Here is a 13,337-nt window from a genome sequence, read left to right on the forward strand (position 1 = left end):
TCTCTCCAGTGCTGTCAGACCTGCCGAGATTGTCCAATATTTTCTGTTTTTGTTTCAGATTCCAGCATCCTCAGTCATTTGCTTTTACATTAATGTCATCATTGCGCCTCTTATAAATAAAAGTGGCATTACTTTGTGGCGATAATCTTGGTTGAACTGCTTCTGTTGTGTCAAACTTTGTTAATTCCAGAACGCAGACATGATCCCAATACATTTGTCAGTAAAATAAACACAGACATATCAGCAATTACTTCATGCAGGGGCAAAGTTACAATCTGACTGAAATCACAAATGTTAGCGTGCCCAGTAACGTAGACATTACTGTGTATAAAATGCAACTGCACTCTACCGAATCAGACCAACTCCCATTCATACTTTGGACATAGGTTTAGTATTAATGAATGTTCTGTCTGTAATTGCCATTGTTACCTTTATGTACTGTAACTTGTTGGATGTAGGCTGTCGTACCATCTTCCAGCTGAATTGTTTGCCCCTCAATCAACTTTGCATCTGTTAAATATATTCAGAAATTAATGCATCGTCAGGGTAAAAAGCTTCTCTTTGCATCTACCTTGTTAAACCCTCCAAGAATCCTTTATGTGTTAATTAGATCACCTCCTCTTCTCCCAAACTCCAGGGCCCTTGTACTTAATCTTTGTCTCATCCCCATTTTCCTGCTTTTCCCCATAACCCCTGATCCCCTTATTAATCAAGAACCTATCTATCTCTGTCTTAAAGACACTCCGTGATTTGGTCTCCACAGCCTTCTGTGGCAGAGTTCCACAGATTCACCACCTTCTGGCTGAAGGCATCTTCCTCATCTCTGTTTTAAAGGATTGTCCTATTTATATTATTCACACCTCTATCCCAGCTCCACTTTCATTTGGTGATCTTGGCCATGTGCATCTCCTGGCCAGTTAACGCACTCCAGATCTCAATCTATGATACTCTTTAGTCGAGATGACTTGCCGGCAGATTCACTCTGCTCTGGAGAGATGCCTTGCCTCTGCTCAGTGCCACCCAAGAAGGAATGATACTAACAATTTAGGGGAGTGAGATAACCCAACACTCCCATGGTGCTACATGTTTGCCCATTGCTTTATAAATTCCAATTCATATCTCTGGGTGCTCACCTTTCAGTGTATGTTGAATGTAGGCTGTAGATCCATCTGTAAGAGTCACTGCCTGTAGGCTCAGGCTCTCCATCATCTAGTGTAATCCAAAACAATGACAAATGTTAATTATTACTGAATGCGAACACCTTACATGCATGTAATGTCTTCAGCATAATTTCACACTACATTATCATGAGAAAGTACAAAGGGAAAATTCTTACACTAATGTGGTGATACACCACTGTACCTCCCTACCATTGTACATCGTATATAATAGTTGTGCGTAACGTGGCCCTGTAATACTGTGTATTGTACTGTAACTCTGCAGAGGTTCGGTCACTGGTAGGTAACCCGACCTGGCCATGGAGAGCTCCGCCTTAGCCACTCCCCCGGGAGTCAGTATAAGAACCTCTTCTGGGACAGGCCCCATTCTGTCTGGGGTCGTCTGTGTCGGGTAAGCCTCCCATGTAGTATATTAAAGCCTGAGTTAAAGTCTCACATGTCTTTGTGGTTCTTGACGCTTAGCGCATCAATTTAATATATGAACAGAATGTGCAAGATTTGGAAACAGAATGATAATACGGTGGACATTTAGAGTGCGACATTCAATCATCCTGATTTTTGGACAGGGGGACCGTAGTTGGGAGCGTCCCTGCAACCCTTTTTAAACAGAGTGGGCAAGAAAGAAATTTGGTTCATCCACATCATTATCGGGATTGTGGCATGGAAAGCTGCAGCCCCCAGATAGCCCTGGTCTCCATTTCATTGCAGGTGGTCCTGCACATCCAGGGGGCTGAACAGTGTTCTGTTGAAAGCATGACTTCCAGACAGCCTCCCAGGCTCTCCTGGCACGGTCCATTTGAAAGGGAAGTTGCAGCAATGCACTGCAGGCTGCTGGATTACTGTATTAGGCCACTCACAGGCAAGTCAGATCGCAACAAAGAAAAGAGAGGGCTCCCACATTCAGTGACGCTGTACTGTATGCAATTTGCTGGGAGGTTAAAGATGTCATAATATACATCAGTACATTATTGTGCAATCACATACACACACTGATGGACATGCAGTAGGACCAACCAGCATACAAAACACCGCAGCCAATCACCAGTGAGAGCACAAGCACTATAAAGACAGGAGATAGGAGAGTTCCCGCTCATTCTAGCAGCAGCCAGCTCAGAGCACAGAGCTCACAGCCTGCATCACAGACATTCACCATGTGCCGAGTGCCTCGCCATAGCTAGTGGTAGGAAAGAGTCCACAGTTAAGCTGGTATTGCTTATACCCACGTTTACAGTATGTTAGCATAGTTGAACAGTTAATAAAATAGCGTTACACCACTTCCAGCATTGTTGGCTTGTTTGTGAACCAGAACACCCAACACGACAAAAGACAGGAGAGAAGCTATGTTTCCAGCATAGGCAAGAAGCCATGTGGCAAGGGCAGCGTCCAGAGTACCATGGACGGGCAGCAATTCAAAAGACTTTTAATACCCTCAGTCAAGCAAGTCAAAGTGATTGAATGGATTTGAACATCACAGAGCTACATTTCGTGCCTTCCTGCAGTCGGGAATGAGGTTGGGAACCACCAAAATTAGTTTTTTGCACAGCAATTTAAATCTCCTGTATAAAAATGGGCCCATACAATCTTCCTACAGGAAGAGGTTCATATTGGGGCTGGATTGTGACCCCACATGCACATCCTCGGACATCGGGGTTGCTATCATCAGCCTAGTGGAATATCCCTGGCAGCTGGAATAGAGGCTGAGTCTGTGTCAACTGCCATCATAGCTCGACAAGACATGGAGGCTCTCACAGCAGTCCAGCAAACTGTGTTCCAGGAGATTACAAGCATTGTTGAGATGCCATCTGAAGGGTGAGGTAGTGGCTCCGTAGAGCTCCCAACACTGCCACTAACCTTGCTGGGTCCTCTCAACCAGCCAACCCACACTGCTTCTACCCACGTCTAGGTGGTACATTACAAAGGTTAGCCCTCAAGGCTGGTCTATTTGATGTTCCTCTGTAAGAGTCACCCGCAGTGAAAATAAGCAGCCTTCCACCAGTCATGTTGCAGTCACTGGTCTAGCACTATCTAGGCGCACTAGGCCAGGGGAAGACATGCAGAAGACAAGCACAAAGACCTTGCATAAGAGTAATCTTTTTGTGCTGCTTTTGTACTGCAGCGTAGTTGTTGTGTTCAAATATTGACCACAAGGACTTTGTGATGGGAAATCAGAAATGCATCTTATGAGGGATTGTCCATGTTGCAGCGTACACCCACAGTGCTGTTAGGGAGGGAGTTCCAGGATTTTTCCCCAGCAGTGATGGAACGGCGATATATTTCCAAGTCAGGATAATGAGTGACTTGGAGGGGAACCTCCAAGTGGTAGGGCTCCCAGGTATCTGCTGCTCTTGTCCTTCTAGATGGTCATGGGTTTGGAATGTGCTGTCTAAGGAACCTTGGCGAGTTACTGCAGTGCATCTTGTAGATGGTACAGACGGTTGTCACTGTTCATTGGTGGTGTAGGGTTTGATGTTTGGGGAAGGGGAAACAATCAAGTGGCCTTTGTCCTGGATGGCGTCAAGCTTTTATTTTTTAATTCAATTTAGAGTATCTAATTAATTTTTTCCAATTAAGGGGCAATTTAGCGTGGACAATCCATCTACCCTGCACATCTTTGGGTTGTGGGGGTGAGACCCACGCAGACACGGGGAGAATGTGCAAACGCCACACGGGCAGCAATCCGGGGCCGGGATCAAACCCAGGTCCTCAGCTTCGTGAGGGAGCAGTGCTAACCACTGCCGCCCCTAGCTTCGGCTTCTTGAGTGTTGTTGGAGCTGCACTCTCCAGGAAAGTGGAGAGTATTCCAGCACACTCCAGACTTGTGCCTTGTCAATCCTAGCCTTTGACCAGCACTGGTCAGTATTAATATGGCTAGTCCAGTTCAGTTTCTGATCTATGGAAATTCCAGGATGTTGATTGTGGGGGATTCAATTATGGTAATGCCACTGAATGTCAAGGGACGATGGTTAGATCCTCACTTGTAGGAAATGGTCATTGCTTGACACTTGTGGTGCAAATGTAACTTGTCAACACAAGCCTGGATATTGTCCAGGTGTTGCTGCAGTTGGACATGGAGTGCTTCATTATCTGAGATGATGCAAATAGTGCTGAACATTGTGCAATCAATCACCTTCGAACACCCCCACAGTGGTTGGCACGTTGGTCTAGGGGTATGATTCTCGCTTAGAGGTTTCCATTCCTTTAAAATGCGAGAGGTCCTGGGTTCAAATCCCGGATGACCCCTGCAAAGCACTTTTTAGGGCAGCATGGTAGCACAGTGTTACTTCACAGTGCCAGGGTCCCAGGTTCGATTCCCGACTTGGGTCACTGTTTGTGCGTAGTCTGCACGTTCTCTCCGTGTCTGCGTGGGTTTCCTCCGGGTGCTCCGGTTTCCTCCCACAAATCCCGAAAGACGTGCTGTTAGGTGAATTGGACATTCTAAATTCTCCCTCGGAGTACCCGAAGAGGCGCCGGAATGTGGCGAATAGGGGCTTTTCACCGTAACTTTGTTGCAGTGTTAATGTAAGCCCACTTGTGACAATAAAGATTATTATTCTGATCTTATGATGGAAGGGAGGTCATTGCTGAAGCAGCTGAAGATGGTTGGGTCTAGGACACTACCCTAAGCCCTAAGGAACTCCTGCAGTGATGTCCTGGAGCTGAGATGATTGGCCTCCAGCCACCTATCTTCCTTTGTGCCAGATATGACTCCAACCAGTGGATAGTTTTCCCCCTGATTCCCATTGACTCCAGTTTAGCTTGGGCTCCTTGATGCCACACTCAGTCAAATGCTACCTTGATGTCAAGGGCAGTTCCTCTTACCTCACCTCTGGCATTCAGCTCTTTTATCCATGTTTGAATCAAGGCTGTAACGAGGTCAGGAGCTGAGTGACCCTGGCAGAACCCAAATTGAGCGTCCATGAGCAAGTTATTGTTGAGTACGTGGTGCTTGATAGCACTATTGATGACTCCTTCTCTCACTTTGCTGATGATGGAGAGTAGACTGATAGGGCGGTAATTGGCTGGGTTGGTTTTGTCCTGTTTCTTGTGTACAGGACACACCTGGGCAATTTTCTACATTGCTGGGTAGATGCCAGTGTTGTAGATGTACCGGAACAGCTTGGCTAGGAGTGCGGCAAGTTCTGAAACACAGGTCTTCAGTACAATTGCCGGGATATTGTCAGGCCTATAGCCTTTGCAGTATCCAGTGCCTTCAGCCGTTTCTGGTTATCACGTGGAGTGAATTGTATTAGCTCAAGACTGACACCTGTGATGCTGGGGACCTCTGAAGGAGAACGAGATGGATCATCCACCCGGCACTTCTGTCTGAAAGTTGTTGTGAATGCCTCAGCTGTCTTTTGCACACATGTGCTGGCCTCCTCTATCATTGAGGATGGGGATATTTGTGGAGCCTCCTCCTCCAGTGAGTTGTTTAATTGTCCACCACTATTCACGGCTGGATGTGGCAGGACTGTAGACCTTAGATCTGCTGCATTCGCTGTGGAATCGCTTAGCTCTATTACTTGCTGCTTATGCTGTTTGACACACAAGTAGTCCGGTGTTGAGGCGTCACCAGGTTGACACCTCATGTCTGGTGTTGTTCCTGGCTTGCTCTCCTGCAGTCTTTCTTGAACCAGGGTTGATCCCCTGGCTTGGTGGTAGAGTGGGGTATATGTTGGGCCATGAAGTTGCAGATTGTGGTTGAGTACAATTCTGCTGCTGCTGATGGCCCACAGCACCACATGGATGCCCAGTCTCGAGTTGCTAGATCTGTTCGAAGTATATTCCATTTAGCACGGTGGTAGTGCCACACAACACAATGGAGGGTATCCTCAATGTGAAGTTGGGACTTTGTTTCCACAACGACTGTTTGGTGGTCACTTCTACCGATACTGTCATGGACAGATGCATCTGCAGCAGGCAGATTGGTGAGGATGAGGTTAAGTGTTTTTCCCTCTTGCTGGTTCCCTCACCACCTGCTGCAGTCCCAGTCGAGCAGCTATGTCCTTTAGGACGGCCAGCTGGATCTGTGGTGGCACTACCGAGCCACTCTTGGTGATGGACATTGAAGGCCCCCACCCACAGCATATTCTGCACTCTTGCCACCCTCCGTGCTTCCTCCAAGTGGTGTTCAACATGGAAGAGTACTGATTAATCAGCTGGTGGTGGCTGGTACGTGGTAATAAGCAGGAGGTTTCCTTGCTTAACCTGACATCGGGTCCAGAGTTGATGTTGAGAACTCACAGGGCAACTGCCTCCTGACTATATACCACTGTACAGCCACTTCTGCTAAGACGGGCCATACCCAGGAATGGCGATAGTGGTGTCTGGGACTTGTCTGGAAGGTATGATTCTGTGAGTATGGTAATGTCAGGCTGATGCTTTCCAATTTTAGCACAAGCCCCCAAATGTTAGTAAGTAGGGCGTTGCAGTGTCGAGAGGGGGGTTGCCGTTTCCGATGCCTGGCTCGATGCTGGGTGGTCCGTCCGGTTTCATTCCTTTGTGTTTTCGTAGTGGTTGAATACAACTGAGTGGCTTGCTAGGCCATTTCAGAGCTCATTTAAGAGTCAACCACATTGTTGGAGTAGCACATGGGCCGGATCAGGAAAGGATTGCAAATTTCCTTTCTGAAAGGACATTAATTTCACAGAAATTTCACAGAATTTACAGTGCAGAAGGAGGCCATTCAGCCCATTGAGTTTGCACCGACTCTCTGAAAGAGCACCCTACCCAAACCCACACCCTATCCCCATAACCCAGTAACCCCACCCAACACTAAGGGCAATTTTAGACACGAAGGGCAATTTAGCATGGCCAATCCACCTAACCTTCACATCTTTGGACTGTGGGAGGAAACCGGAGCACCCGGAGGAAACCCACGCACACACGGGGAGGACGTGCAGACTCCGCACAGACAGTGACCCAAGCCGGGAATCGAACCTGGGACCCTGGAGCTGTGAAGCAATTGTGCTAACCACCATGCTACCATGCTGCTTAACCTGACATCAGGTCCAGAGTTGACGTTGAGAACTCACAGGCAACTCCCTCCCGACTATATACCACTGTACAGCCACTTCTGCTAAGACGGGCCACTTAATGAACCAGATGGGTTTTTACAACATCACTAGACTTTTAATTCCAGATTTTATTGAGTTTAAATTCCACCACCTGCCTGGTGGGATTCGAACTCGGGTCCCTAGGTCATTATCCTGGGTCTCTGGATGACTAGTCCAGCGACAATACCACTACGCCACCGCATCCCCTGTACCAGTAACGTGTCTGAACAAAACACAAGTGGAGTTGTAAATTCTCACATTAAACGTTCTTCACATATGTTGCTCCCTGTTTTCTTACTTAAGAAAAGCAATATTAATCAATACTTTTATTCACCTTGCAAATGGAAAAATCTAATTGAAGTATTAAATGCCGTATACATAAAATGCCCTGCATTTTTTAAATATCTGAACCCATCGCTTCAAAGTGTTCAGTAAAACCACGACTGCCAATAATTATGTTTCCACTAATATAGACCCTAGGCAAAGATAATGCATCTCCAAGGTAACCTTGCTGTTTAATAGCATCTACTGAAACTCTATAAAACATAGATTGAAGTAATCAACCCTTCAAATTTTAAAAAATACAAAGCTTAACTTGAGAACAGTAAACACTAAAATAGCCTAGATGTAGCATGTGTGATACTTTACATAGGAGGCAATGTTTAATTTCTGACAAAGTGCATTCCAGATTGAAGCCATTAAATCTGCTTGTGTCTCAGACAAATGATCAGACCTAACTAGTTGCCAGCTTTGCAGAGGAGATAACTCATCTTGCAACAGTGGATCTCCATTTAATGTTAGAAAATCACATAACGATGATCTGGTCATGCTTATGATTCAATAATCTGCACAGTTCCAAGTCTCAAGTGATTAGAAAGCAAACCTTCAGAACCTGCTTTCGGTCAAAAAGGAGCAGACTTCTCGCTTTTCAAAATGGCCAGTGGGGCCCAGGAGTCATGAATTAAAATAGAGAAAAACTCTTAAGAATGTGTCAACTGTTTCTCTTAATTACAAGGGAGGAAAATATAACAAATGTAGAAAAGTCACAATAAGCTGATGTAAAGAATTTAAATTTTAAAAAGTGTTTAATTTAGTTGCTCAAAAACAAAGGGACGGGCCGGGTCAGGCCTGAAGGGCAGGGCCCGGGGTTATGATGCTAGCGGATAGGAGGGAGAGACCCCTGGTCAGAATAGTGACGTGGAATGTGAGGGGTTTAGGGGGGCCGGTGAAGAGATCAAATGTTCTTGCACACTTGCTTAAAGGCCGACATGGTGATGTTCCATGAGACCCATCTGAGGGTGAAGGGTCAGATGAGACTTAAGAAAGGTTGGGTGTCCGGTGGTGTTTGCGAGCGGGTCGGCCGCATCGAGTGGAACTCCTGCCAGTGGCCACTATTTGCAGCGCTTTCGGGGATTTCCCTGATTCTTCGCTCTCCCCCCTGATTATTGTTGGCCTTTGGGGCCGTCCCGGGCATCAAGCGGGGCCGGTTTGAAATCCGGCGATGAACCCTGCATGGGTTACATAGATTACATAGAACATACAGTGCAGAAGGAGGCCATTCGGCCCATCGAGTCTGCACCGACCCACATTAATCCCTCACTTCCACCTTATCCCCGCAACCCAATAACCCCTCCCAACCCTTATGGACACTACGGGTAATTTAGCATGGCCAATCCACCTAACCTGCACGTCTTTGGACTGTGGGAGGAAACCGGAGCACCCGGAGGAAACCCACGCACACACGGGGAGAACGTGCAAACTCCGCACAGACAGTGACCCAGCGGGGAATCGAACCTGGGGCCCTGGCGCTGTGAAGCCACAGTGCTAATCACTTGTGCTACCGTGCTGCCCAAACACAGAGGGTGGTGAGTGCCTGGAATGTGCTGCCAGGGGAGGTTGTGGAAGCAGATACAATAACAGAGTTCAAAAGATATCTCGACAAATACATGGATGGGATGGGTATAGAGGGATACGGCAAAAGGAAGTACTGAGGGTTTTGGACAAGGGTGGTATCATGACCGGTCCAGGCTTGGAGGGCCGAAGGGCCTGTTCCTGTGCTGTTTGTTCTTTGTTACTGATTACTGAAAGTTGCAAAAACAAAGCATCTCCAGATTAAAACATAACAAGGCAAAAAACCTTGCTTGGCATAAACTGACCTCTCCTATGGTACACTTCTGAACTTAAACAGCTACTCTCACCGGGGCGATTGCCTCCTCCATCAATGACTTCAATGCGACCGCCATCTCCTTCCTCAAAGCCTCCATGTGCCTCGCAAACTGCTTTTTCAGCTCCACCGCCATCACCTCGGTCATCTTCTCCACCATAAGTCGTGCGGCCCCACCAGGCGGTCCGGCATCCGCCATCTTGTCAGCAGGTCCTCTCATTCAATTGCGAGCCCACGTTTCCTCCCTTCCTCGACGCTGCTTTTCGCATCCTTTAACGACTTATTATTTTTCCTTTTTTTTTTTCACCCTTCTATCCTTCAATCTTTTTTTATTATAGAAAAACAAAAAATTCTTCCTTCAAAAAATGAAAAATAAACTTTCACCAAGTTTCTTTAAAACTTCTTTCTCTTCTTTGTATTCCTCCAGAATTTCCCTGGGACCGAACTTCAGTCTTCTTGCTACATTCTAGGTGGGAGCCACCCGATGTGGGACATCTCACCTACATCGCGCCCTGGCTTCGAGCCTGCCGCCTCGACCCCCGTTTGGTTCCGCCCCCGCTGTTCCGACCTCTGCGCGCACTGGGCCCGACGCCTCAGCACCAGCCGCCCAACACCATCCAACTGCACCTCGCGCTTCTGCATCGCCCAGCTTAACATCATCTCCTTCATGCAGTACGCCCGAAGGGACAGAGGGCCCAAGACCAACAGAGTACTTCGCTAAGAAGTTGGCGGAGTTGATGGGGGAGGGTGAGAGTCCCTCCCGGTCCGAACTGGACCGAGCTCATCGGTCATTAAGGCCGAAGCCCAAAGTGAATGAGTAGCCAAGAGCAGTAATTATCTGCTTCTAGAAGTACTGCATGAAGGAGATGATGTTAAGCTGGGCGATGCAGAAGCGCGAGGTGCAGTTGGATGGTGTTGGGCGGCTGGTGCTGAGGCGTCGGGCCCAGTGCGCGCAGAGGTCGGAACAGCGGGGGCGGAACCAAACGGGGGTCGAGGCGGCAGGCTCGAAGCCAGGGCGCGATGTAGGTGAGATGTCCCACATCGGGTGGCTCCCACCTAGAATGTAGTAAGAAGACTGAAGTTCGGTCCCAGGGAAATTCTGGAGGAATACAAAGAAGAGAAAGAAGTTTTAAAGAAACTTGGTGAAAGTTTATTTTTCATTTTTTGAAGGAAGAATTTTTTGTTTTTCTATAATAAAAAAAGATTGAAGGATAGAAGGGTGAAAAAAAAAAAGGAAAAATAATAAGTCGTTAAAGGATGCGAAAAGCAGCGTCGAGGAAGGGAGGAAACGTGGGCTCGCAATTGAATGAGAGGACCTGCTGACAAGATGGCGGATGCCGGACCGCCTGGTGGGGCCGCACGACTTATGGTGGAGAAGATGACCGAGGTGATGGCGGTGGAGCTGAAAAAGCAGTTTGCGAGGCACATGGAGGCTTTGAGGAAGGAGATGGCGGTCGCATTGAAGTCATTGATGGAGGAGGCAATCGCCCCGGTGAGAGTAGCTGTGGCAAAGTCATCGGCCGAGGTGAGAGAGCAGGACGAGAAGATGAAGGAAGTGGAAGAGGCCGTGTCGCAGCACAGCGACCAGTTCACCTCGATGGGGGACGAACTGCGGAGAGTGGTGGACGTCAACAGAGGACTCCGAGCAAAGCTCGAGGATTTGGAGAACCGCTCGAGTAGCACAATCTGAGAATTGTGGGCTTGCCCGAAGGGACAGAGGGCCCAAGACCAACAGAGTACTTCGCTAAGAAGTTGGCGGAGTTGATGGGGGAGGGTGAGAGTCCCTCCCGGTCCGAACTGGACCGAGCTCATCGGTCATTAAGGCCGAAGCCCAAAGTGAATGAGTAGCCAAGAGCAGTAATTATCTGCTTCTAGAAGTACTGCATGAAGGAGATGATGTTAAGCTGGGCGAAGCAGAAGCGCGAGGTGCAGTTGGATGGTGTTGGAGTTCGGATCTACCAGGACTTGACGGTGGAGTTGGCAAAAAGACGAGCGGCATTCGGGCGAGTGAAGGCGGCACTGTACAAAAAGGAGGTGCGATTTGAAATGGCATAGCCGGCGAAGCTGAGGGTAACGTATGATGCCAAAGACTTTTATTTCGAGACAGCGGAGGTGGCTGAGGCGTTCGTGAGGGCAGAAGGCTTGGGACAGGCATGAGGAGACTGTGGACTGTGATTGGGGAGCTGGCAAATGTATAAATGCTATAACTTTCTTTTTACTGATGTGTATTGTAATTTACTTCACTTCATATTGTTAGAGTTCAAGTTATTGGTTGGGTTGATTGGCATTCTGTGCTGCGACGGGGGGGGGGGGGGGGGGGGGGGGGGGGGGGGAGGAAGAGAGGGATTGATGCTGGGAGATGTTTTTTCGAGAGGAAATGTAGGAAGGTTTTTTGGGAGGGGAAGGGATTCGATGTTAATAATGGATAGAGGCGGGTCAGGCTCATGGGGCAGGGCACAGTGGTATGATGATGATGAATATGAAAGGTGGGGAGGGGGGGTGAGAAACCCCCAGTTAGGATAATCACGTGGAACGTGAGGGGGTTAGGAGGTCCGGTCAAGAGTGCTTGCGCATCTTAAAAGTTTGAAAGCCGATGTAGCAATGCTGCAGCAGACTCACTTGAGGGTGAAGGACCAGGTGAGACTTAAAAAGGGCTGGGTTAGCCAAGTGTTTCACTCCGGATTTGACGGAAGGGCTCGAGGGGTAGCGGTAATGGTCAGCAAAAGAGTACGCTTCCAAATGGAGAAGGTGGTGGCAGATCAGGGGGGGGTAGATATGTGATTGTGACAGGGTGCTGGAAGGGACGTTAGTGGCGCTGTTCAGTGTATACAGTCCCAGTTGGGACGATGTGGGATTCGCGAAGAAGGTGTTTGGGGCCATCCCCGACTTGGACACACACGAACAGATAGTGGGGGGGGGACTGGAACTTGGTGCAGGATAAAGGTTGGACAGGTCACGGTCGCGCTCGCTGGTCCCATCAGAGGGGGCGAAGGCGTTAGCTGGGCTAATGGTGGAAATGGGAGGGGTGGACCCTTGGAGGTTTCTGCGCCCGAGGGAACGGGAGTACTCCTTTTTCTCAGCAGTCCATAATGTATACTCGCGGATCGACTTTTTCGTGGTGGGGAACGCTTTGCTGGCTGGGGTTAAGGTGTCGGAATACTCGGCAATTGCAGTGTCAGATCATGCTCCGCATTGGGTTGATATGGTGCTGGAGAAGGGGGTAGCGCAGAGGCCGGGGTGGAAATTAGATGTGGGACTTTTGGGGGACCAAGGATTCTGTGACAAAATTGAAAAGGTAATTGATGAATATGTAGGTTTCAACTGTATGGGCGAAGTTTCGAAGGCAGTTGTCTGGGAGGCTCTCAAGGCAGTGTTGAGGGGTGAGGTGATTTTGTTTAAGGCCAGGGTGGACAAAGAGGAGAGGTTGGAGCGGCAGAGGGTAATAGATGAGATGTTGGAGGTAGATAGGGGTTATGCAGAAGTTGGGGACCCAGCAAAGCTGGAAAAGAGAAAGGAACTACTGGCGAGCTTTGACCGACTCTCTACCAGGAAGACGGTGCACCAACTGGGACGAGCAAGAGGTGCAGTTTACGAACATGGAGATAAGTTGGCCGCCGGGGCGTATGTTAGCAGGTTGATGCACAATCAATTACAACAAAGACGAGAGTAGTGAATAATCGAGGCTTTATTGAGCAAAGATATTTGGCCTCCTGGAGCAGAATGGGAACAGCACCGGCAAGCACACACATTTATACGCTGCCTACTGGGCGGAGCCAGCAGGCAGGGGTTTACCCATGTACCTCTAGTGCAGGAGTCTTACCGTACTACATCAAATACAGTTAGTGGTGACTACCACATTCACCCCCTGTTAAAAAAAGAGTCCGGCAGGGGTGGTGGAAAAATTTACAAGTTCAGTCTGTTGGGGGCCTTGACCCTCCGCTG

The 13,337-nt window shown here is 48.3% G+C and overlaps 1 protein-coding gene across 1 annotated transcript in view; it reads right to left on the reverse strand.

Moving 5' to 3' along the window:
- Positions 1 to 13,337, reverse strand: part of LOC140393893 (zinc finger protein 76-like) — a 126,665-nt gene that overhangs the window by 46,160 nt on the left and 67,168 nt on the right. Inside the window, exons 2-3 of the mRNA XM_072480489.1 lie at positions 1,134 to 1,209; positions 430 to 510 (exon numbers count right to left, since the gene is read on the reverse strand). Coding sequence (XP_072336590.1) covers positions 430 to 510; positions 1,134 to 1,209 — 157 coding nt within the window. The remainder of the gene's footprint in view (positions 1 to 429; positions 511 to 1,133; positions 1,210 to 13,337) is intronic.

This window comes from Scyliorhinus torazame, chromosome 17 (genome assembly GCF_047496885.1).
Source record: "Scyliorhinus torazame isolate Kashiwa2021f chromosome 17, sScyTor2.1, whole genome shotgun sequence".
Taxonomy (NCBI): domain Eukaryota; kingdom Metazoa; phylum Chordata; class Chondrichthyes; order Carcharhiniformes; family Scyliorhinidae; genus Scyliorhinus; species Scyliorhinus torazame.